The sequence below is a fragment of the Carassius carassius genome, chromosome 5 (assembly GCF_963082965.1).
Source record: "Carassius carassius chromosome 5, fCarCar2.1, whole genome shotgun sequence".
Classification (NCBI taxonomy): domain Eukaryota; kingdom Metazoa; phylum Chordata; class Actinopteri; order Cypriniformes; family Cyprinidae; genus Carassius; species Carassius carassius.
In genome coordinates this window covers 27811575-27832471 of record NC_081759.1, presented here as the reverse complement: position 1 = coordinate 27832471, position 20897 = coordinate 27811575, and the positions used below count along the sequence as shown (strand labels likewise).

The 20897-nt window shown below is 41.8% G+C and overlaps 1 protein-coding gene across 2 annotated transcripts; it reads right to left on the bottom strand.

Annotated features, from left to right (window-relative positions):
* Positions 1-434: 434 nt before the first annotated feature.
* znhit1 (zinc finger, HIT-type containing 1) lies at positions 435-3742 on the bottom strand. Of its 2 annotated transcripts, none has more exons than XM_059550377.1 (5): positions 3626-3742; positions 3247-3429; positions 3045-3124; positions 2476-2645; positions 435-564 (listed from the first exon to the last, which is right to left on the bottom strand). In XM_059550377.1, the coding sequence occupies exons 1-5, from the start codon at positions 3645-3647 to the stop codon at positions 543-545; spliced, it is 477 nt and encodes a 158-aa protein (XP_059406360.1). In that variant the 5' UTR covers positions 3648-3742; the 3' UTR covers positions 435-542. The 2 variants fall into 2 exon arrangements, with proteins under 2 accessions (XP_059406360.1, XP_059406361.1); XM_059550378.1 differs by having other exon boundaries at positions 3259-3429.
* Positions 3743-20897: the final 17155 nt, after the last annotated feature.

Below are 20897 nucleotides of genomic sequence, written 5' to 3'. Positions count from 1 at the left end.
ATAACTGTAAGAGAAGCAATTATTTATACATATTTACATACAAATGCAATACTTTGTGTTGAATTACAAAATTTCATATACAGAAACCATTGTAACTGCTGCAGGTTCCTTTAATTTTTATAAAGAAATCTCTGAATAGGCATTTTGCTTTTTAACAAACATTTTGTAACTTTTGTAACCGTAAGATTCGAGTTCTTCCTTTCTGCCAATGGTGGTCATTTACTCCAAAACACTTAAATAGCAGTTTTTCTTTTCGCATTCTCTATTTAAGAACAAGCCAAAGCTTGCCATAGAATTAACTCTTATTACAATACTAGAACAGCTCCTCATTTTTTGACAAACACTTTATATGCTTCATCATATTATGTGAAATTTCAAATTTAGTGCAGCCTATTTGTTGTATAAAGAGGTGCAGAGATGACAGATTATTTTAACTTAATATGTTTGTGCAGGCAAATAACTGTGATGTGTCTGAGGAACTTGTAAGTGTGCAGTTTGACCCATAAGCTTGTTTTGATTTTGATAGTTCAGTTGGGAACAAATCATACCGTCCACTTTAGACACCTGAAAAGACAAGGAACGCAATTAATTTCAATCCAGCCTAGCACTATTACTTTACCATATGCCACCTTAAGTATTTGATCAATTTTAAAGGTCTTTCATCTTGATTTTAAAAGGATACTGTAGTTCACCCAAAAATGAAAATTCTGTAATTAATTATTCACCCTCATGTCATTCCAAACTCGTAAGACCTTCTTTCATCTTAAGATTTTTAATAGTCCTTTGCAATTCTTACTTGTCAGACTGTATGAACATGATGATCATGTCACACTGCAGGATCAAAGTTGTCATTAAAGGGGTCATATGATGCGATTTCAAGTTTTCCTTTCACTTTGGAGTGTTACAAGCTGTTTGTGCATAGATAAAATCCCTAAAGTTGCAAAGACTAAAGTCTCAAACCCAAAGAGATTTTGTTTATAAAAGTTAAGAATCATCCACGCCTTCCTAAAACACATCGTTTAAATGCCCCCACATGTCTACATCACTGTGTGGGAAGATTTGCATAACACCGCCAAAATGTTTACACAAAGAAAGGCGTAACTTTGATTCTCGCTGTAGTATTGTTGCTGACTCAGCCATGTCCTGGAGTTGTTTTTGTGTCACTTTGTGTTTCAGTATGAAAGCAAAACTACTTTGTTTGGCTTTCTAAAAGAGGACATAACTAGAAATCAGAGGTTAATTTGTATTTACAAAAAATTTTATGGAGGACTATTTCCTGGGAGAGTAGCCTACAAGGCTGTTTCTATAAAGTGGGGCAATTCCAACTTTGCAAGGACAGTCTGGCACTTCTGACTCACAGCCTATAAGTATGTTTTTATATTTAAAGAATTTGTCACTTACTAATCAAATGCAAGTTTTGAGCAGTGTAGAGTAGCACTGATCACAATTGCAAAAATGGTTTTATGTTTACATGGCGTGATAAGTCATTATTATCAGTAATTATGTCCCCACTGGGTACAACATATGCCTCGTTTGTAATGGGTTTTATTGGTTTTGTCTCGTTGTGCCGGGACATGGCATCACAGTAATGTTAAGGGGCATAACATGTCCATCACACGTTTGAGGTATTCGACCAATCACAATGCACTGGATAGCTGGCCAATCAGAGCACTCCTTTCTTGTCAGAATGATTTTTTAAATAAAAAACGATGCAGAAAGGCAGGGCATAAAGGAGAGACAATAATCTACAGTATGTGGAAAATGTTTTTTTTTTTTACCTTAAACCCCAAACACATTGCATTACACCAAATACACAAAATAATGTTCTTTTTAAGATGTCCTTTAAGATATTTTTGATGAAATGCGAGAGCTTTCTGACACTACATAGACAACTCAACTGACACGTTCAAGGCCCAGAAAGGTATTAAAAGCATTGTTGAAATACTCCATGTGACATTAGTGGTTCAACTGTAATTTTATGGAGCTATGAGAATAGATTTTGTGCGTAAACTGAAGAAAAACGACTTCAACAATTTTTTCTCTTCCGTGCACTCATGAGAGTCCCACAATGCACGCCGTAGATGAACGAAGTTCTCACAGGTTTGGAAAACATGAGGATGAATAATTAATGACACAATTTAAATTTTGGAGCGAACTATACATTCAAATGAATAATGAAAATTCTGTTGTCATTTACTCACCCTCCTACTGTTCTAAACCTTCATAACTTTCTTCTTGGTAAACATTCTTTAAAATATTTTCTTCCCACAGAAAATAAAGTCATACAGGTTTGGAAATTACATGGGGTAAACAATGACAGAATTTTCATTTTTAGCTCAATTGTTTGATTAATGTTACCTTTTCTTGTGGTGTTAGTGTGTTTGGTAACATAATTCTTTGTGTTTGCTATTATCTGGTATTTCTGTTAAGAAGTGTTTTGCCTTCCACCCACACATGTGTGAGCGAGTGTGTTACCTGGTCTCATGGTGTGTTCCTAAACATCGGACACAGCAGTATCGAGCTCCACATGACACACAAGTGTAGTTTGATAGGAAGCCGCACACAGCACAGAAATGTCGCTGAGGAAACTTGGAGGGCTCAGCACATGCAGTCAGATAGTTTGGACCCTCACTAACACTCAAGTCCTGAAAGAGAAAACGTGAGTAAGAGGTACAAAAACATATCCAGGATTCCAAAAATAGAAGAAGAAATAAGCTGTTTAAGCCCATTTTTATAACAAATATTTTGAAATCGTTTACAGACATTTTACTTTTGAAGACTTTTTTTAACTAAAAGTTCTTAATAGTAGTACTAATTACTGTATTAGCGTTAATTATGACTTTACACTTTAAATTACAGCCTTTTCAGAATAACAGTAACAAGAGTGCTTAACGGTCAGCATTTATATTTTAAAGATCTTAAAGCGTTATGTCTTTTATGTTATTGTTTTTCTAAATATGTCATGCATTCACCCAAGAAAAGTGTGCGAGAGTTTCCCTCTGGATGTTTCTCAGCACGGAGTACTAGTGAGGGACATGCGTTACCTCCTCCTCCAGAAGAGTCTGGAAGTTTTTGCGGAACCTCTGTTTAAAATGATCACCTCTGGTCTTCTTCCTCCGCTTGCCTTGAAAAATAAAAATCATCAGGCGAGAACAATACAGACAACACAACAGTCAGCGTCGGTTACAGTTCGCAAAGAAAGATTTAATACGAGCAGAAAGATGGGGACTGACGCATAAAACCGACTCGATTCGTTACCGGATTCGTTGCTCTCGTCGAACTGCGGCAGCCGCTTGACGAGCTGCGGGAGGCTCGCGTGAGGGTCGTCCTGGAAGTTGTCTTTCTCGAGCGCCTCGAGCTGGCGGGTTAAACGGCGCTGGCGCGTCGCGCTGTCCAGCACGCGCCGCTGATTGGGATCCTGCGAGCGAACTGAGGAGGACAAGTCGTCTGAATGTGAACTACAGCGGAGTTTACATGGTAAGAAAAAAGCAACGCATGGCAGGACTGTTCACATGTTTGGTGGCATATTGACAATCATTGCGATTAATTAATTAGGTTATTTTTGCCATGCACTGTTATCAGCCAAAGGATAGGCTACAGAAGTTTAAACGAAAAGGACACTTACCGGCTATTTTCTTCTCCGCCATGCCCGGAAGTTTACCACTTCTTCTTCTTCTTTTTGTTCAATGGCCGTTCACTCCTTAGGAGTATTACCGCCACCTACTGTATGCCTATATCTTACGCTCATAGGTGATGAATCTGTATTGCTGTCAAAAAAATAATAAAAAAATAATAATAATTTGTAATGGCCCACCCACCCCAGATGACCAGAGCCCAAGCTTCAGCAGGCGCTGCGTGGTTCAGTTCCTCCAGCTTCCGCACCGCACTGGGCTCCCCAACATCCGAGATGAGCAGTCATGATCCTCATCCTCAGACACTTTAGGGTGTACTCACACTAGGCACGGTTGCCATGAACCGGGCCCGAGTACGATTGTCCCCCCTCCCCCTCTGGCCTGCACTCACATAGGGTTTCAACCATAGACTGTATAAAAATATGGACGTAGTGTCCGTGACGTCACCCGTAGACTACTGAAGAGAATTTTTGAAGCCTAAACTGTGTAGAGCGGGCCGTCGCCATCTTGGCAGCGCGTCACAATGCGACTCTCCCGGACAATCAAAAATGGGCAAAAAAGCGGGAGCTAGTTGCTGTAGCCACGCCCACCTAGCGCGACGGCAGTGTCAGCAGCGGCAATCTCCCTGTCACTCAAGTGGCCACGCCCTTAATTAGGCAGAACTTTAAGTCTTGATATAATTTAAACGGATGAGTTATAAAAAAATTCACCCCCCTCACAGTTGTCATGAATGGCAAAATTAGCTATTTAGACCAAAATCATTTTTTGAACCTGGCTGTAAACATGTTTTTTCCTGCTGTAAAGTTGGGCATTTTAACATGGGGAGTCTATGGGACTGACTCCCTTTTGCAGCCAGCCTCAAGCGGCCAGTCGATGAATTGCAGTTTTAGTCACTTCCTTATTGGCCTCACGAGAGAGAGCGGGAGGTTGGCGCTCGGTTTCAGCATTCGTGCCGGAGCACGCTTACGTCATTATGCTGCGACGGTTTCGGGATAAACAGGAAGAGCGGCGCTCTCTGAACACAATGGAGTCCATCGCTCTGTTTTCTTTGTGGATAATTTTGTGTCGTTTGGTCCACGGTGGTCCACAGCTCTCTCACAGCCTGTTGTTAAACAGATGTGTCGCCTTAGTGGCGCGAAAATTTTCACGCAATCGTGCTGCTCGTACGAGGAGGTTTGCAAGGAACCAGCTGAGCTTTTGGAGCGTCGCAAAACCGTGACGCCACGCGTCCTGTTCCGTGCTCCAGCACGGTTAGCGCTCACACTGCATGCGAACCGCGCCCGAGTCCAACTGAACCGTGCTCTGGCCCACCTCTTCTAAGCGGGCCAGGGCCGGCCAATCGAGCCGCGCCCGGGCACGGTACGGAGCACTCACACTAGTCAAACGAACCGCGCTTTGGTGGTCAAACGCACTCGGGCACGGTTCAAACTGGCTAGTGTGAGTACACCCTTAGTCATAAATCCTGTGGTCTCGTCCTGTAAGCTCTAAAAATGTTAAAACCACATCTCATTATCACTCAGACCCTTTCCTAGAAGGTTCACAATGTTTACTAGCCTATTCCTTATATTAGCCTACTAAAAATACTTTAATGCGGATCATCAAATTTAAAGCACTGGCTTTACTTTTTCAGAAACATCACATTCATCAGACATACCATTTTCATGCTTCCCCTTTAATGCAGGTGTAGAATTTAGTGCTGTGTATGTCCCATCCTTAATCTAGAAATCATTACTTCTTCCTTTCTATGCCTTCCATAAAACTGTTCTTTTTTCCCCAAAATGATTTTACAACATCATAAGCTGCTGTTCTCTCATCTTTGTTACATCTTTCCTGTTAATCATTGGTTTTATCTCACTTCTTCCCAAAGGTGCCTTAACATCCACCAAGTTTTCTTTAATGCTTCCTTTGCTAACTTATCAGCTGTTTCATTTCTTACTATACCGATATGTGCCGGTGTTCTGTCGATTTGTCCTACCCTGTCAGATTTTCCTACCTCCCATTAAAACAGTTGGTAAAACAATTCGACAACAAAAAGTGCTACTGTAAAGTTATGGTTTATTGATGTCTACACCTACCACAACCCTAAATCTACCATTACAGTAATGCAAATACAGTAATTATGTATTATATTCGCGGTTGTAGCTAGAAGGGATACAGTTACAGGAAACCAACAATAAATATTTTTTTCTACCTGTTTTTATTAAAGTCTACACCTACCCCAACCCTAAACCTACCCTTACAGCAATGCAGATACATTAAAAACCATTGTTTAGCATAAGAAAAAGGAAGCGATACTGATGTGCGCTTCAGGAAAATATGATGGGTAGGATAAAATGTCAGGACACTGGAACCCAACAAAATTATACCCTCTACTTTCAGTCTATACAGTATAAATTTCCACTAGCAGGACTATAAGTTTTTTGACATTATACTTTTAAGAGCTGTTTAAGAATCAGAGCAAATTACGGTCCTATTTGGCTTAATCTGTTCTACTCATTGCAATTCTATTACAGCGGTTAATTCTGTAGAATTTACAGAAAATTTGTCACTTATTTTCATCTTAAATCTATGAATGTACACTCCTATGTCCACTTTTTTTTATTGGATCTTTATATCTGTCTGTATAAATCTGTATAAAAGAACAAACATTTTCTCTGATAAAAACATTTATATCATTGCTATAAGTCTTTCTTCACATTTTTTCCCCAGCCCTCCAATAATCTTTCAACAAGTTCAGAAATATTCCATACTAATACCCCATTTAATGGCACGTTAGGACAGATTACTTTATTCTCAAGACCATAATCCTTGAATGGGTTCATGGATAAGGAAAACCTTATCAGAAGAGTAAACTTTGGTCAAGCAGGTTATTGAGCTCACAGGTTTTTGTATTTTGTACTTTTTGATAAAAAAACTTATAGATATTATTGCATAGCCTAAAATTCTATTCAAAATATTTGTTGTAGCCTATATTAATAAATGAAAAGCAATTTGAGGTACAATAATAAAGTAAACAATTTTATCTTTTGTGAGAATCTATATAGCCTAGCCTACTATTACACACGATAATTTAATACTATAACTTATTTATTAGACTATCAACTTACTAGGCTAGGCTAAATAAATGATTAAAATATTAAGGTTTTCTGTTTATTTTCTAAGCGCAAAATGTTATAAAACAGATGTAATGTCTTGTCACTGTATTTTTAGACATTTATTAGCACATAACATTATAAGACGAAAGTGAAAGTTGAGCTGTTTCTCAGTGAAGGCCTTTGCACACTGAGTCCGAAATTCAATCAGTTTGAGAGCCGATTTGTTGATCTATCTGAAGTTGACCAAACATGAACTAGGAAAACGTGCTCGGTTACTGACGTAACCTCGGTTCCCTGAGATGAGGGAACGAGTACTGCGTAAGCTAGCTTACGCTATGGGAAAAGGTCCCCTTTTCTCGAGAATATGAAGCCAAAAATTATCCTTAATTTTTAATAATGTAAAACGCAGTGCTGCAGCACAGCAGACCTAAGCGAAGCGGCTCGCGCGCTTATTGGCTGTGCTGTGGCAACTGCAGCAACCTATGGTGAGGCGGCGGAGAGGAACGAACCAATGGGGGCGCTTCGCGCCCATTGGACGTCAGAGCGCGCCAAAATAGGCGTGGCTGGAACTATATAAGCCGCCGCTTTGCCATAGGGATCAGGTTTTAAATCGACTGAAGCGATCACCCGATCCGAGCACATAGCACGGCAGTTTACGCAGTACTCGTTCCCTCATCTCAGGGAACCGAGGTTACGTCAGTAACCGAGCACGTTCCCTTTCGAGAGTACTCTCGTACTGCATAAGCTAGCTTACGCTATGGGAACACAATGTAAAACGCCGTGCGTGCTCGGGAACTTCGACCTGTCACAGCCCGAGGCGAGAGCCCGGGGCTTTATAGCAGGAGAAATCCCAGTCCCAACAGCCAACCTTAGTGAGCTTTATATAGGGAACTAAAAAAGGGGGACGTGATAAGGCTTAGCACGTCTATATAGAAAGTACCCTGGCCTGCAGGGCAGGGACTTGCAGATTATAGAATCTAATAAATGTGGACGGAGAGGCCCAGCCTGCCGCCGCACAGATATCATCCAGTGGTATCCCACAGGACCACGCCCATGATGAGGCCATACCTCGGGTGGAATGGGCTCTGATGCCGAACGGGCAGCGCAGGCCCTTAGATTTGTAAGCCAGCGAGATAGTGTCTACTATCCATCGCGATAGGCTTTGCTTCGTGGTGGCGAGACCTCGGGTGCGCCCACCAAAGCATATGAAGAGCTGGTCCGACCTCCTGAATGAGGCGGAGCGCGCAATATAGGTTTTGAGAGCCCTGACGGGGCAGATGAAGCTTGTGTTGCTTTCGTCGCTTTCGGCCCAAATTCGAGACAGTCAGCGCTTACAGATAGCGCATGTAAATCTCCCACTTGCTTGACTGAGGCCAGAGCCAGTAGAAAAGCGGTTTTGAACGAAAGAAGCTTCATGTCGACAGACTGAAGCGGTTCAAAAGGGGGGCCCTTTAAGGCCTCTAGGACCGTAGACAGGTCCCAGGAAGGGATTGAAGGGGGTCGGGGAGGGTTCATCCGACGAGCTCCCTTAAGGAAACGAATGACCAGTTCGTTTTTTCCCAGTGATAGGCCGGCCACCGGAGCATGAGAAGCTGCAATGGCTGCCACATACACTTTGAGCGTAGACGGGGATCTGCCCGCATCTAAACGCTCCTGTAGGAAGGAGAGTATCTCCGTCACGTCACATAAGTGAGGGTCTAGGTTCCATGTCCCGCACCAGGTGGAGAACACTGACCATTTCTGCGCGTAAAGGCGCCTGGTTGAGGGCGCTCTGGCTTCCGTAATGGTCTTTAACACTCCCTCAGGGAGGTTCCCGGGTACCCGTTGAGGGGCCATACATGAAGGGCCCAAAGTTCGGGGTGGGGATGCCAGAGCGCGCCCTTCAGCTGCGTGAGGAGATCTTTCCGCAGCGGTATTGGCCATGGGGCTGTACTGGACAGCTGCATCAGCTCGGAGAACCAAGGTTGGGTCGTCCAGAGTGGGGCTACTAGCAGCATAGCACATCTGTTCTTCCTGACCCGATCGATGACCTGCGGTAGCATCGCGACCGGTGGGAAGGCATAAAGCGGGCGTCTGGGCCAATCGAGGGCCAGCGCGTCCCTGCTCTTTGAAAAATATATTGGGCAATGAGCGTTGTCTTCTGAGGCGAAGAGGTCGACCTCTGCCCTGCCGAAGATGCTCCACATCAACTGAACCGTTTGTGGGTGAAGAGACCACTCCCCAGGGGAAACATTCGCCCTGGAAAGCATGTCCGGGCCCCGGTTCAGGATGCCAGGTACATGCGCTGCCTCTAGCGAGCGCAGGTTGTAATGTGCCCATGTCAGAAGACGTTCGGTCAGGGTGTGCAAGGTTTTTGACCTGACACCACCCTGGCGATTTATGTAGGCCAGCACTGACATGTTGTCTGATCTGACCAGAACGTGGTGGCCCTTTAAAAATGGGAGGAAAGCTTTCAGGGATAGTTCGACCGCTATCATCTCCAGACAGTTTATGTGTAACAGTCGCTCCGGGCTCGACCAGAGGCCGGAGGCAGACCTGCCCTCGTACAGGGCGCCCCAACCGAGGTTTGATGCGCGCGCGGCCGGAAATCCAGGCGCGTGCTGGAACACGGTCTCTCAGCCAGCGTTGTAGTGGGCGCATGCGCAGCAGGCCCAGTTTGAGAACCGCAGAGGCTGATGCCATCAGACCTAGCATTTCTTGAAATCGTTTGAGCGGGTAAAGAGACCCGGCTTTGAACGACACGGCTAGATGCTGAATAGTGAGAGCGCGCTGTGACGTCAGACGCGCTGTACATGTCACAGAGTCTATGTCTATCCCCAAAAAGGAAATCCTCTGGCTGGGAGACAGAGCGCTCTTGACAGTGTTGATCGTGAGACCCAGGCATTCTAAATGGCTGATGATCCAGGATCTGTGTGTCGTCAGTAGTTCCTCGGAATGGGCTAAAACTAGCCAGTCGTCGAGGTAGTTCAATACTCGCACTCCCCGCATTCTCAGGGGTGCGAGAGCGGCATCCATGCACCGTGTAAACGTACGGGGCGCTACGGAGAGGCCGAATGGAAGAACCATGTACTGATAAGTCTGCCCCTCGAAGGCGAATCTCAAGAATGGCCTGTGATGAGGTGCTATTTGAATGTGAAAGTAAGCGTCTTTCAGATCCACTGAGAAAAACCAATCCCTCGGGCGAATTTGCGCGAGTATTTGTTTGGTAGTTAACATTTTGAACGATCGCGTCATAAGCGCTTTGTTCAAACGTCTGAGATCTAGGATGGGTCTGAGACCGCCATCCTTTTTTGGTACGAGGAAGTAGCGGCTGTAAAAGCCTGACTCGCGCTGCGCAGGGGGGACAGTTTCTATCGCCCCTTTTGCAAGAAGGTTTATCAGTTCGGCGCGAAGGACGTGTGTCATTTCGCTTTTCACTTTCGTTTCGACCACGGCGCGAAAGCGCGGCGGTCTGCGAGCGAACTGGAGCGAGTAACCTCGTTTTATTATATTCAAAACCCAATTTGATATGCCGGGGGATGGCCTGCCATGCAGCGGCTCGTGCGGCTATGGGTTGAATGTGCTTCGGGCACTGGCCGCCTGTTATGAGGGGACCAGTAGCTCGAGTATGCTGTGCTTGGGACACTGTGGTGACAGCGCTTATTTGTAGGGTTGCGCACTGAGAAGTGGGCACGCGCGCTACATTTAGAGCACCTCCGGCGCGAGCGGGAAGGTGGGCATGAAAGGGGACCCGAGTGTGTTTTTGTGACACTTGGGGGAGTGTGTATACATGTAGGGGTGCGTACTGTGTAGTGGGCACACTGCCTACATAGAAAAAGCTCTTTTTGTGCTTTATTGAGGTCGCCGTGAAAGCGGCGTTTGTGTGCAGGCGTGCGTGCATTGTAACAGGCTCGTTTACTGCAGTATAGACATCTCCAACCGCCTTTAGTGAGGGGATTGGAGGAAGTATGTGAGGTTTCTTGTGTGGTGGTCCGGCCGCAGTGGGACTTAACCACGGTCTTTTCAGCACGAAGGTCAGGAGGGCTTCGGAGGCTCGGGGTTCAGCACAATCCTGGGCCGAGGTCCCCGTCTCTCTGGCGGTTTGCGGCTCGTAGAGCGAGAGCGGTGCTGGGTTTTGGTCGCTGGGCGAGACTGTAAGTCTGGCTGCGATGGCTTCGAGGTCTGAGGGGGCGGCGCATTTCTACGGCGTCCCGCAGCAGAGCTAGAGCGTTTCGGCAGGAAGTGTCTCATTGCTTGTGACGTCTTCTGAGCCTCAGTGAAGCGTTCAGTGAAACCCTTAACCGACTGGCCAAAGAGGCCGGAAGGAGAGATAGGAGAGTCAAGAAAGGCGGATTTGTCGGCGTCTTTCATCTCCGTGAGCGTGAGCCAGAGGTGTCGCTCTAAAACAGCGAGGCTTGCCATGCTTCGGCCGATCGCTTGTGCTGTGGTCTTTGTCGCACGCAGGGCTAGATCAGTAGCGCTGCGGAGATCTTTAAAATCATAGGTATCTGGGGCAGACTCGTCCAGGTTACGGAGAAGTCTGGCCTGAAAAACCTGAAGCACAGCCATGGTGTGTAGAGCCGAAGCAGCTTGACCAGCGGAGGTGTATGCTCGGCCAGCGAGAGCTGAGGTGGTGCGGCACGGTTTGGATGGATGCACGGGCTTCGACCGCCATCCTGCGGCTGTGGGCGGGCAGAGGTGTGCAGCAATTGCCTCCTCGAGAGGGAGGAGGCTCTCGTAACCGTGGTCTCGGGCGCCGTCGACAGAGGAGAGCGCTGACGAGACAGAAGTTTTCAAACGTGCGGAGAATGGGGCTTTCCAAGACTTCGTGAGTTCATCGTGAACTTCCGGGAAGAAGGGGGCGTTTCTTTGCGGAGGGGCCGAAGGGCGCCCCTGCAAGAACCATTCGTCCAGCCTGCTTTTAGCGGGCTCGTCTGGAGGAGACCAGTCGAGCTGAAGGTCGCTGACAGCCCTTGTAAGCACGCGAGTAAGCTCCGTGTCGATATCAGCGCGTTGTCCGGTGCAGCTGGGGGCTGTAGAGGGGGGGGGGGTCCGCAATGGAGCCCGACCATTCCTCACTACTGGACGCGGCGAGAGAAAGGCTGTCGTGTCTGTCTTCTTCCGCCTCAGGCGCTCCGAAGGAGAAGGGGGCGCTGGTGAGCAGAGACTGGCGCTGCTCGTCCACGAAGAGGACATGCGAAGGAGAGAGAGCAGGCGAGGCACGTGGGGAGTGTTCCGGCGTGAGCTCACGTGTAGCAGTGTGCTCAGGCATTCTCTGATCGCGGCGTTTCTTACGCGGCACTTGAGAGAGAAGAGGCGGAGCGGGTGGAGCGTCGTGGCTGGTTTGAGCTAATCGAGCCCGCAGGGTCGATATAGCCATGTTGTCGCACTCAGGGCAGCCGCCCTTGGAGAGTGCATTCTCAGCATGCTCGCGGCCCAGGCAGGAGACACAGAGGATGTGGCGGTCCTTGCTGGGCAGAGGGCCTCGGCAGGAAGCGCAGGCCCGAGGCATTTGAAACAACGCCTCGAAATTTGCTCTTTTGCGAAAAAGTGTGATGCAGCGGCAAACACACTTAGCTTTTTAAAGGATATAGTCACGCCGGATGGCGCAGCAGGAAGCGAATGCTGAAGGCGGCGTCGGGATGAAGCACGAGCCGACGTCCTCAGATCTGCGTTGCAGTGCTATCCCGCTGAGAGGCTTTTCGACGGCGTGTAGAGGCTTCTCCGGAGAAGACAGCGAAGTGCAGGTGAGATCGCTGAAGGAGATGAAATCTTATCCCTATGGCAAAGCGGCGGCTTATATAGTTCCAGCCACGCCTATTTTGGCGCGCTCTGATGTCCAATGGGCACGAAGCGCCCCCATTGGTTCGTTCCTCTCCGCCGCCTCACCATAGGTTGCTGCAGTTGCCACAGCACAGCCAATAAGCGCGAGAGCCGCTTCGCTTAGGTCTGCTGTGCTGCAGCACTGCGTTTTACATTATTAAAAATTAAGGATAATTTTTGGCTTCATATTCTCGAGAAAAGGGGACCTTTTCCCATAGCGTAAGCTAGCTTACGCAGTACGAGAGTACTCTCGAAAGGGAACCACAGAAGAAGAAAGACGAAGACGGCAGCGCCACGGCGAATGTGGACTATTGACCAGGAGGATAAACTCGCTGAACTCTGACAGGAACAGCGAGCGATATATGATGTTTCTAGCAACGTTAATCATGCTTTTTAATTCTCTCTCTCACTCTCTCTCTCTATTTCACACACGCATATGTAGTTTACGGGGACTCTCCACAGACGTAACAGTTTTCTATACTGTATATTCTATTCCCATATGTTTAATAATTCAATTAAACACAGTTTAGTATTTTTAAGCCATTTGTTTTACGAGGGCACAGGAATTGTCCTCATAAACCATGTTTCCATTGTAATACCGTCTGTAATACCTATGTCATATATAAACCATATACAAGAACACACACACACTAGGGTGACCAGACGTCCCGGTTTCCTGTTGCTGGAAAATAACCTGTATGTGTAGTAAAATTAGATGGGGAGAGCAATTAGGCGCTTTCGACTGGAAGCAGCGCTGCACTGAATGATCACTTGTATGACATCAAAGTACCATGAGAGCGATTCGAATGCATTGGATCCACGTGCTCTCTTATCGCTCTTACGTTACTTTTATGTCATACAGTGATCCTTCTGTGCAGTGCTGCTTCAAGTCGAATGGGCCTATCAACTTCGTCCGATTGCTTCGGAAATTGGTAGGTCGTAAAACCGTCTCATATATCACCTGGTCCATACGATTTTCAGATAAACTCACTCGTGACGTGTGCGAGGACATACGATCTTCCGACCATCCGAATTTGCACCGTGTACGCCCGCCTTAAAAATGATCGGGATGTCGGGAAGTGCTCGTAAAGCCGGGCATACACTGTGCGATTTCGGCAAGGTACCAACTTACATTGTAGGAGTAGATCGCATGCAATGTAAAGCCAAAGCTCATGATTTTTATGCGCTCACTGTACAGTCCAATCGTCGAGTTGCCTGCCCAATCAGTCGAGTTGACTGCCCAAATATTTGTGGATGTTTCAGAATAAACATGCTTTCCCGGGATAAAAGCACTGCTTTGGTGATATGCACAATTCTGTGTGTTGAAGCGATACCTCACGAGAGGCGACCAAAATTTCTGACATAAATATGTTTATAAATGTTATAAATATGTTATAAATATGTGAATTTCTGTCATGATGGTCATTTTCCATACACTGAATGTTGTAACAAAGGTAATAAAGAGTTGGTTATTATAATTGTTATAATTGTTAATAATGATGAAGTAACGACTCAAACCCGAAGACTCGATAGTTGGTTACGCTTATGGGTCTATCACGTGATGAGCAAACGACTCGAAAAACAAACAACTCTTGAGAGATCATGGAAACCTTTGCAATGTATATGAAATATTAATACTAATTAGATATTAAATATGATTTGGTAGAAGAACAATGTTTTTACGTTTTATTGGTGCAAAGATGAGTAGTGGTGATATTTATTTTGTACAACATTTGCAACTGATTTTTTATCACTTATCAATTAAAATAATGTCATGTTATATGGACTACTGAACAGACATTTAGAAGTTGATTTAAAAACGCAAAGTATTTAAAATTAAAATTAAAATAAAGTTATGTAAACACTTGCATTTTTAGTTTGTCCCATCAGGTAATGAAAAGTTTGACACACTTGTAGTCTTCATGCTGACTTGAACACTTGGGCCAAATACAGGAAATGCGACACACTTCAAGTGCAAAGACCGCAAGTGTGGGTAGTCGGACTCGCATTATTCCAGAACAGAACCTATAGAATTTTGAGCGTGCTCGACTGAATCACTCCCGAGACGACTCGTTCTTCCCGAGTCACATTAAAGATTCGTTCAAAATGAACGAATCGTTCAAGTACGACCCATCACTGAAATATATCCCATAACGCTGAAAGTGAAAGGACTTTTTATGAGGCACAGCAGGCAGCAGGAGCAGTAAGTACACCCTACACAGTCTGCAGACAAGAGACAAATGTGTTATATTCGTGTATGTGTGTGTGAGAGAGAGTGTTGTGCGTTTCTCATTGTGTTTTGAGAAGTTTAAAACAGTGCTAGGTTTAATGACTAACTACCGTGTTACCACAGATTTCATAGCTTTCAAGGCTTAATGACTTAAACATGTGATAACATACAATTTTGATAATAGTATTTATTTATAAAATTAATATATTACAGGTGCAAAAATCCTCGGTGTTTATAATGTTTTATAAAGAGAGTGAAAGTGAAACCGATACAGATGTTTAAAACAGTTATATCGAGTCTCACATACAGAGGGCAGTAAAGAGCTCAGTGACTAAGCTACAATCATGGTCACGGATACACTATGAAAGAGGCAGATAAAATATTGGTGTCGTCGAGTTCTTCCTTATCAAATTAATCAGCTTTAATAGCAATTAATAATCAAGCGTGAATTCAAATTTGTTTCAGGACAAGATTAAACAACAATCAAGTAACCAGTACAACAACAACAGTTTTATTTAAAAAGAAGAAAAATGTTCCAGGACCAAAATGAAATTGAAGGTAAGATTCTGGATTACTGAATTGATAAAGTAAGTATTATGGGGAAATCATTATTATTTATTAAAAGACTTAATAGGACAGCACACGTAAGCAGCTTAAGGTTCTGTTCTGTCTTATCAAGGCTAATTACTTATTCACAAGTATCATAACCTTGTCTTGAGTCCATGTTCCAAAAAATATAACAAAATTACAACACACAATGTTCTTCATCTTAAAGGAAAACGCTACTTCATAATTGAGATGGGCAAATCACAGATTTTGCGGAAGGAAATTTTAGGTCACCTCCAAAAACAGAGGCCTGGATTGACAGAGACGCGCAATGTTGAGGATTGTGATGTGATTCTGGTTTTGTGCCCCATTGTTTCACGGGCTGGTACTGACATTGATGCTGCTTTGAATGAACTTAATACATGTTCAGGTAACTTCAAGATTAAGCACCAGAAAGTTAGATTTGAAGTACTTATATATTGATGTATACGAGTTGAAATACTATTCACACATTTTCAATCTTATTGATCTTTATTTGAAACAGCATTCAAACAAGCTATTTTCATAGTGTCCCATCAAACATTTGACCCTGAAAAAGTTATACCAGACAGCAGCGGATATGTGAACAGGAGAAATACACTCACAGTTGACTGTCTGTTCAATGAAGACCATGGATTGTTGAAGTGCAAAATAAATGATGTGGCACTGACCAAAGTTGTTCGTCTTTTCAAGCCTCAGGTTTACCTCTTTTAAGTATATCTTAAATTAATGTGTGATGTGTGTGAAAAGTAATTATGACTTTAAAAATAATAATGAGCTATATACAAATTAAAAATGGGGGTGCAACAGTCATTCTGCATTTAACTACAGAGTTTGGAGAACAAGTTTTTAGTTCAGACTTGCTTAATGTATATGCACTTTGCAGTACCCTCCAAAAGTCTGGAAGTGGGGTTATAGACAATATCATGGTAAATCCTTATTTTTGGTTTACCTTGCATTGATAACGGACAAAACAAGCTATGAAAATCATATTTTTAAAATACATATTTAATTGTTTTAGTTATTTATTTGATTAAAAACAAATTGTGAACATATATCTAGATGTTTTTGGTCTGCAATATTGTTAAATTGATAATTCATCTATTTTTTTATATTCTATGTTATTACTGTATGTTCTAAATTATTGAAACAATGTATGTAGTATAATATAGTAATATATGCTTTTCTCTCTTTTAGAAACCAAATCCATGGAAAAATGGATTTAATGGAAAAATCTTCAAAGCTATTGTCTTTTTTGTTGGTTCTTTTGGTCTTCTCTATGTATCTTACACATATTTTCAGGTGAGAATCTCTTAAAGAGTATGAGCAGATAATGATTTTTTTAAAAAAATTTTTATTTATTTGGGATGCACTGCTTTTCTTAGAGTGTAATATAGATTTTTTGGTTCATATTGATGTCTGATTTTAGACTTTGGACTTTAGATTATTTGGGTAAACTGATGGTCTCTTCATTTGCAGCAATCTAATTCAAATTATTCATTTTTCCCCAGTTGAGATGGCATGAACACAAACAAGTGCAGAGTATGATCTGATGAAAATAAATCATTAACTGTGGATGCAAACTGATAATTGCTGTTCGACAATGTATTGATCTGGAGACTGAGTTGGTTACAGCAGAGCATTTCCAAGAAAACAAAACTGAAACCATTATGCATCATCTTGCAAATAGAAATAAAATGTCTGTCTCTACACAAATCTAAACTTTAGCTGCTGTCTTTTTTCCTCTCAAATTTACATAAGTTTACATTTAAATACATATTACATATATATATAAACACACATATATAAATGCTACATATAGACCCTGTAAAAAAAAGCAAGAACAACAAAGTATATTGGATTTATTTACCATAAAACATCATCATACTGAGTGTAATTAACAATTTTAAGAAGCTCTAAAATGTGTTAAGTTTTGATTAGATGTATGCAAATTGAAAATTGTTGTACTTCATAGCCTGCATAAATATTTATATTAAGAATTTAGATTGAGATTGAGAAGTTCAGTGTTATGATTGAACTAATGTTGTATTGCTTCTATTGTACTCGTAAAGATTCCCATCCACTGACATTATATGACTTACAGACTGCAACGGTGTTGTTAAATAATTGTGCTATAATACTAATAACCTCTACAAACACAACTCATTATATGCACTATAAACACTTTAAAAGAGACATACATGTACATTACACATCAAATTTGTTATTCTGCTCTTCACATCAGCTTTCAGTTCACCAACCATCTCCATAAATCTGTCATCTGTACATAGACAAAAACTAAGCATTCAGACCTTCATGTACCTTCTTGTTTTGACTATAAATATACTTTAAATTTGTTACTTTGTGGGTTATGAAAACATAATTTTGTACATCTCATTACTATGCTTTAATTTTGGCTGTAGAACAGATGTGAAAATTAATTAAGATAACCATATTTAACTCAATATAATTACAGCGATATACCAGTAGGTAGCAAAAATGACTTTCAATGACTATCATTTGACAGCTTCATTCAAAAACTCCACATAACTGTGTTGCTCGGAAAGGCAAAGGTAGTTTCTTGGTTTGACTTGCAGTTTTTGTGTTTGGAGCAAAAATACACAAAGTAACTGGAAATGGTCACAGTTATGGACTTCTGTTCTCACGGAGTTTCCTTTTTTGGTCATGTTCCTTTTCTAGTTTAGTTAATTAATTAGCCTTACACCTGTTTCTGTTTCCCACTGATAACATTCCCAGTATTTAAAAATCTGTGTTCTCCATTTTTGTTTAGTCCACGGTTGATGTTTGAACATTTGGATTTGTGTTTGGTTGAGCCCTTTTTTTTTTTTTCTGCGGTGGATCATCAAAACAGTTATTTTAATATCTCCTTTGTTGTCCGATTGCTTTACACACCAACAGGTGTGACAGAAATATGTCTCTTAAATGTAAGTTACTTTACTTATTGTCTATTGCACTGGTGTATATTATTAATATTATCAATCAATATTATTGATTCAGATTTTACATGGATGTACAACTGCTAGGCTGTTATGCAATGTATTGATCTGGAGACTGATTTGATTACAGCAGAGCATTTCCAGGAAAACAAAACTGAAACCATTATATTTCCTCTTGCAAATAGAAATAAAATGTCTGTCTACATAAACCTAAACTTTTTAGCTGCTGTCTTTTTATCCATCTATCAAAAAAAGAGAACAGTCTATACTGAAAACCGTAATCTATTTAAAAAAAGACATCATTCAAGGTGTAATCAACCAGTCAACATGTATTTTAATAGTGTAGTAAATTTAGCCACCACTAGGGGCCACTGGTAAACTTCCTTATTGCGGATTAACACCTATTCTGCCACCACCTTTAATTTCAACCTTTGGTCTGGTCCGGGAGGAGCACTCAAGAGCAAGAATTACCAAAGAACACCCTTTTTATTAACAACAATAGCAGCCATTTGGCATTGTCTCACTTAAATATCCTGATTACATACACTGGTCATTATTTCATCAAACCGTGGCACAGATTTATTTTATTTATATTACCCTCATGATTAGTCTTACTTCATTAGTTTTACGTTAAATAGATTTAATTATTACTAAGTTATAATGTAACTAAATATCCACAGCTCTTCCCCAGCAAACATTGGTCCGACGGCGACGTCGTGTCCACGGCCAAAAATAGTCGCGGTAGGACGGCATAAATCGGTAGAAATATGTAACCCAGAAAATTTCCTAAAAATGCATTCAGATACGTTTGTACATGTCTATAGTTCTATGGGGTTTCATGTATAATTGTTACTTTGACTTTTAGCTGCGGTTTAGTTCTATATTTACCCGTGTTGTGAATTGGTTGTGAGAGGACGTCACTAGGTGACGTCTTTTACACGTGCATTACACGTCCATCATGACTCTCTGTGAAATCCTTGTGGAATATGCAAAAGCTGTGCTTACACCTTGATTAATACTGCAATAATTAAAGTGCACCAAGTAGTTTTTAAGAGATTTTAAAGAGGTTGCGAATAGACGTCCACTGACATCTTTCACACGTCTCCTCATGGTTGTGAAAAGACGTCCAAGCAAGACTAACAGGGGAAAAAAATGTATACAACGTAAATACAAAGTACAAAGAAATATATAATTTATCTTGTTTAAATTATAATCACAATGTACCCAGTGTGGTTAAGTGATTGCAAAGCCATGCTGCAATTTAGTCATTATTTCAACCTGTTTTATGTATTCGTTGTTATTATTTTATGGAATCTATGCATATACATGTAAAACAGATATATACCCGGTCACCATTTCGGTCTGAGTTGTATGTAATTGCCAAAAAGGTGATGCCAAGATGTAGACACAAATCATAGTAATATATTTCGTGATATTACTAAATCCCGCAATAGGATAGATTATCTCGCGAGATCTCGCTTTCTTCCGGAACATTGAGCAGGAAATCACAAGGAGAGGAGAGGACTCGAAGAGGACTCGAGGAGGGAGATGTATCGATATATATTATATAAAATATACTTTTGGGTAAGTACATTTTGACATGATGCCCACATTGTCAACTGAAATTCACTGAGTATGGCTAAAATTAGCTACCCAGCAAACATTCAGACGTCTTTTGACCGTTGAAAAGATGTCCGTCCGACACGTCCCATCATGGTTGAAAAATAGTTCCAAAATTAAAGTTGAACTGACGTCTTTGACGTCTTCTGGACGTGAACTGCACGTCTTTTCTGTACGTCCCTGGACGTCTAAATGAGTCGATTTCTTGACGTTGTCATTTTATGTTTAAATGCGTTGCTGCATAGTTTAAGTGCATGCATATATAAGCCTGCATATAAAATAATCACACACCCACTGTGTAACATCATGAAAGGCAATCAATTATGTCTTGAGGTTTAACACATCTTGACAAAAGTTCAAGATCGGTCCAGTCAGACCTGAACGTCCATAAGTCTTAATCAAGTGTACATCACAAACAAGAACACATTATTTGTGGACATAAAAAAAAAATAAGCATGATCTGATTTAACACATTTTATTGTTTTTGAACAGTTTAGCATCTGTAAATCAAACTAAAATACCAATTACAAAATACTGAATTATTATATAAAGGGATAGTTTACCCAAAAATGAAAATTCTGTCATTTACTCATCCTCATGTTTCAAAACTGTATACCTTTCTATGTTCTGACAATATTGTTTTCATGTTTGGGTTTCATGTCACTGGGACAATGACAAAATAAGAATCTTCAAGATGATAAAATCTATTTAAAAAAAATTGTTTTTCAATGTAATCTTTGTATCCTTTTTGGATTTCTGAAATAAGTTTACAGGACTACCATTCTCGTCAGAAATATGATTTAATGAGGGTCATCACTGAATAAAAAGTGCTGAAATACTCAGTCTCGGAGTCCATTATTATTGTCAAAAAGTATTTGTTTATTCATGTTTTTAATATAAAATAATATAAATCAATATAATTTAATTGCATTTATTTTTAAATGCTTTAATCATATAAATAATATTAAGAATATTA

Bases quoted from the DNA above. Each gene is read 5' to 3' on its own strand.
- znhit1 (XM_059550377.1), bottom strand. From the start codon at position 3,647: ATGGCGGAGAAGAAAATAGCCG. The intron at 3,430-3,625 runs GTAAGTGTCCTT...TGTCCTCCTCAG, and splicing joins GGCGGAGAAGAAAATAGCCG to TTCGCTCGCAGGATCCCAAT. The intron at 3,125-3,246 runs GTCGGTTTTATG...TTATTTTTCAAG, and splicing joins CGAATCCGGTAACGAATCGA to GCAAGCGGAGGAAGAAGACC.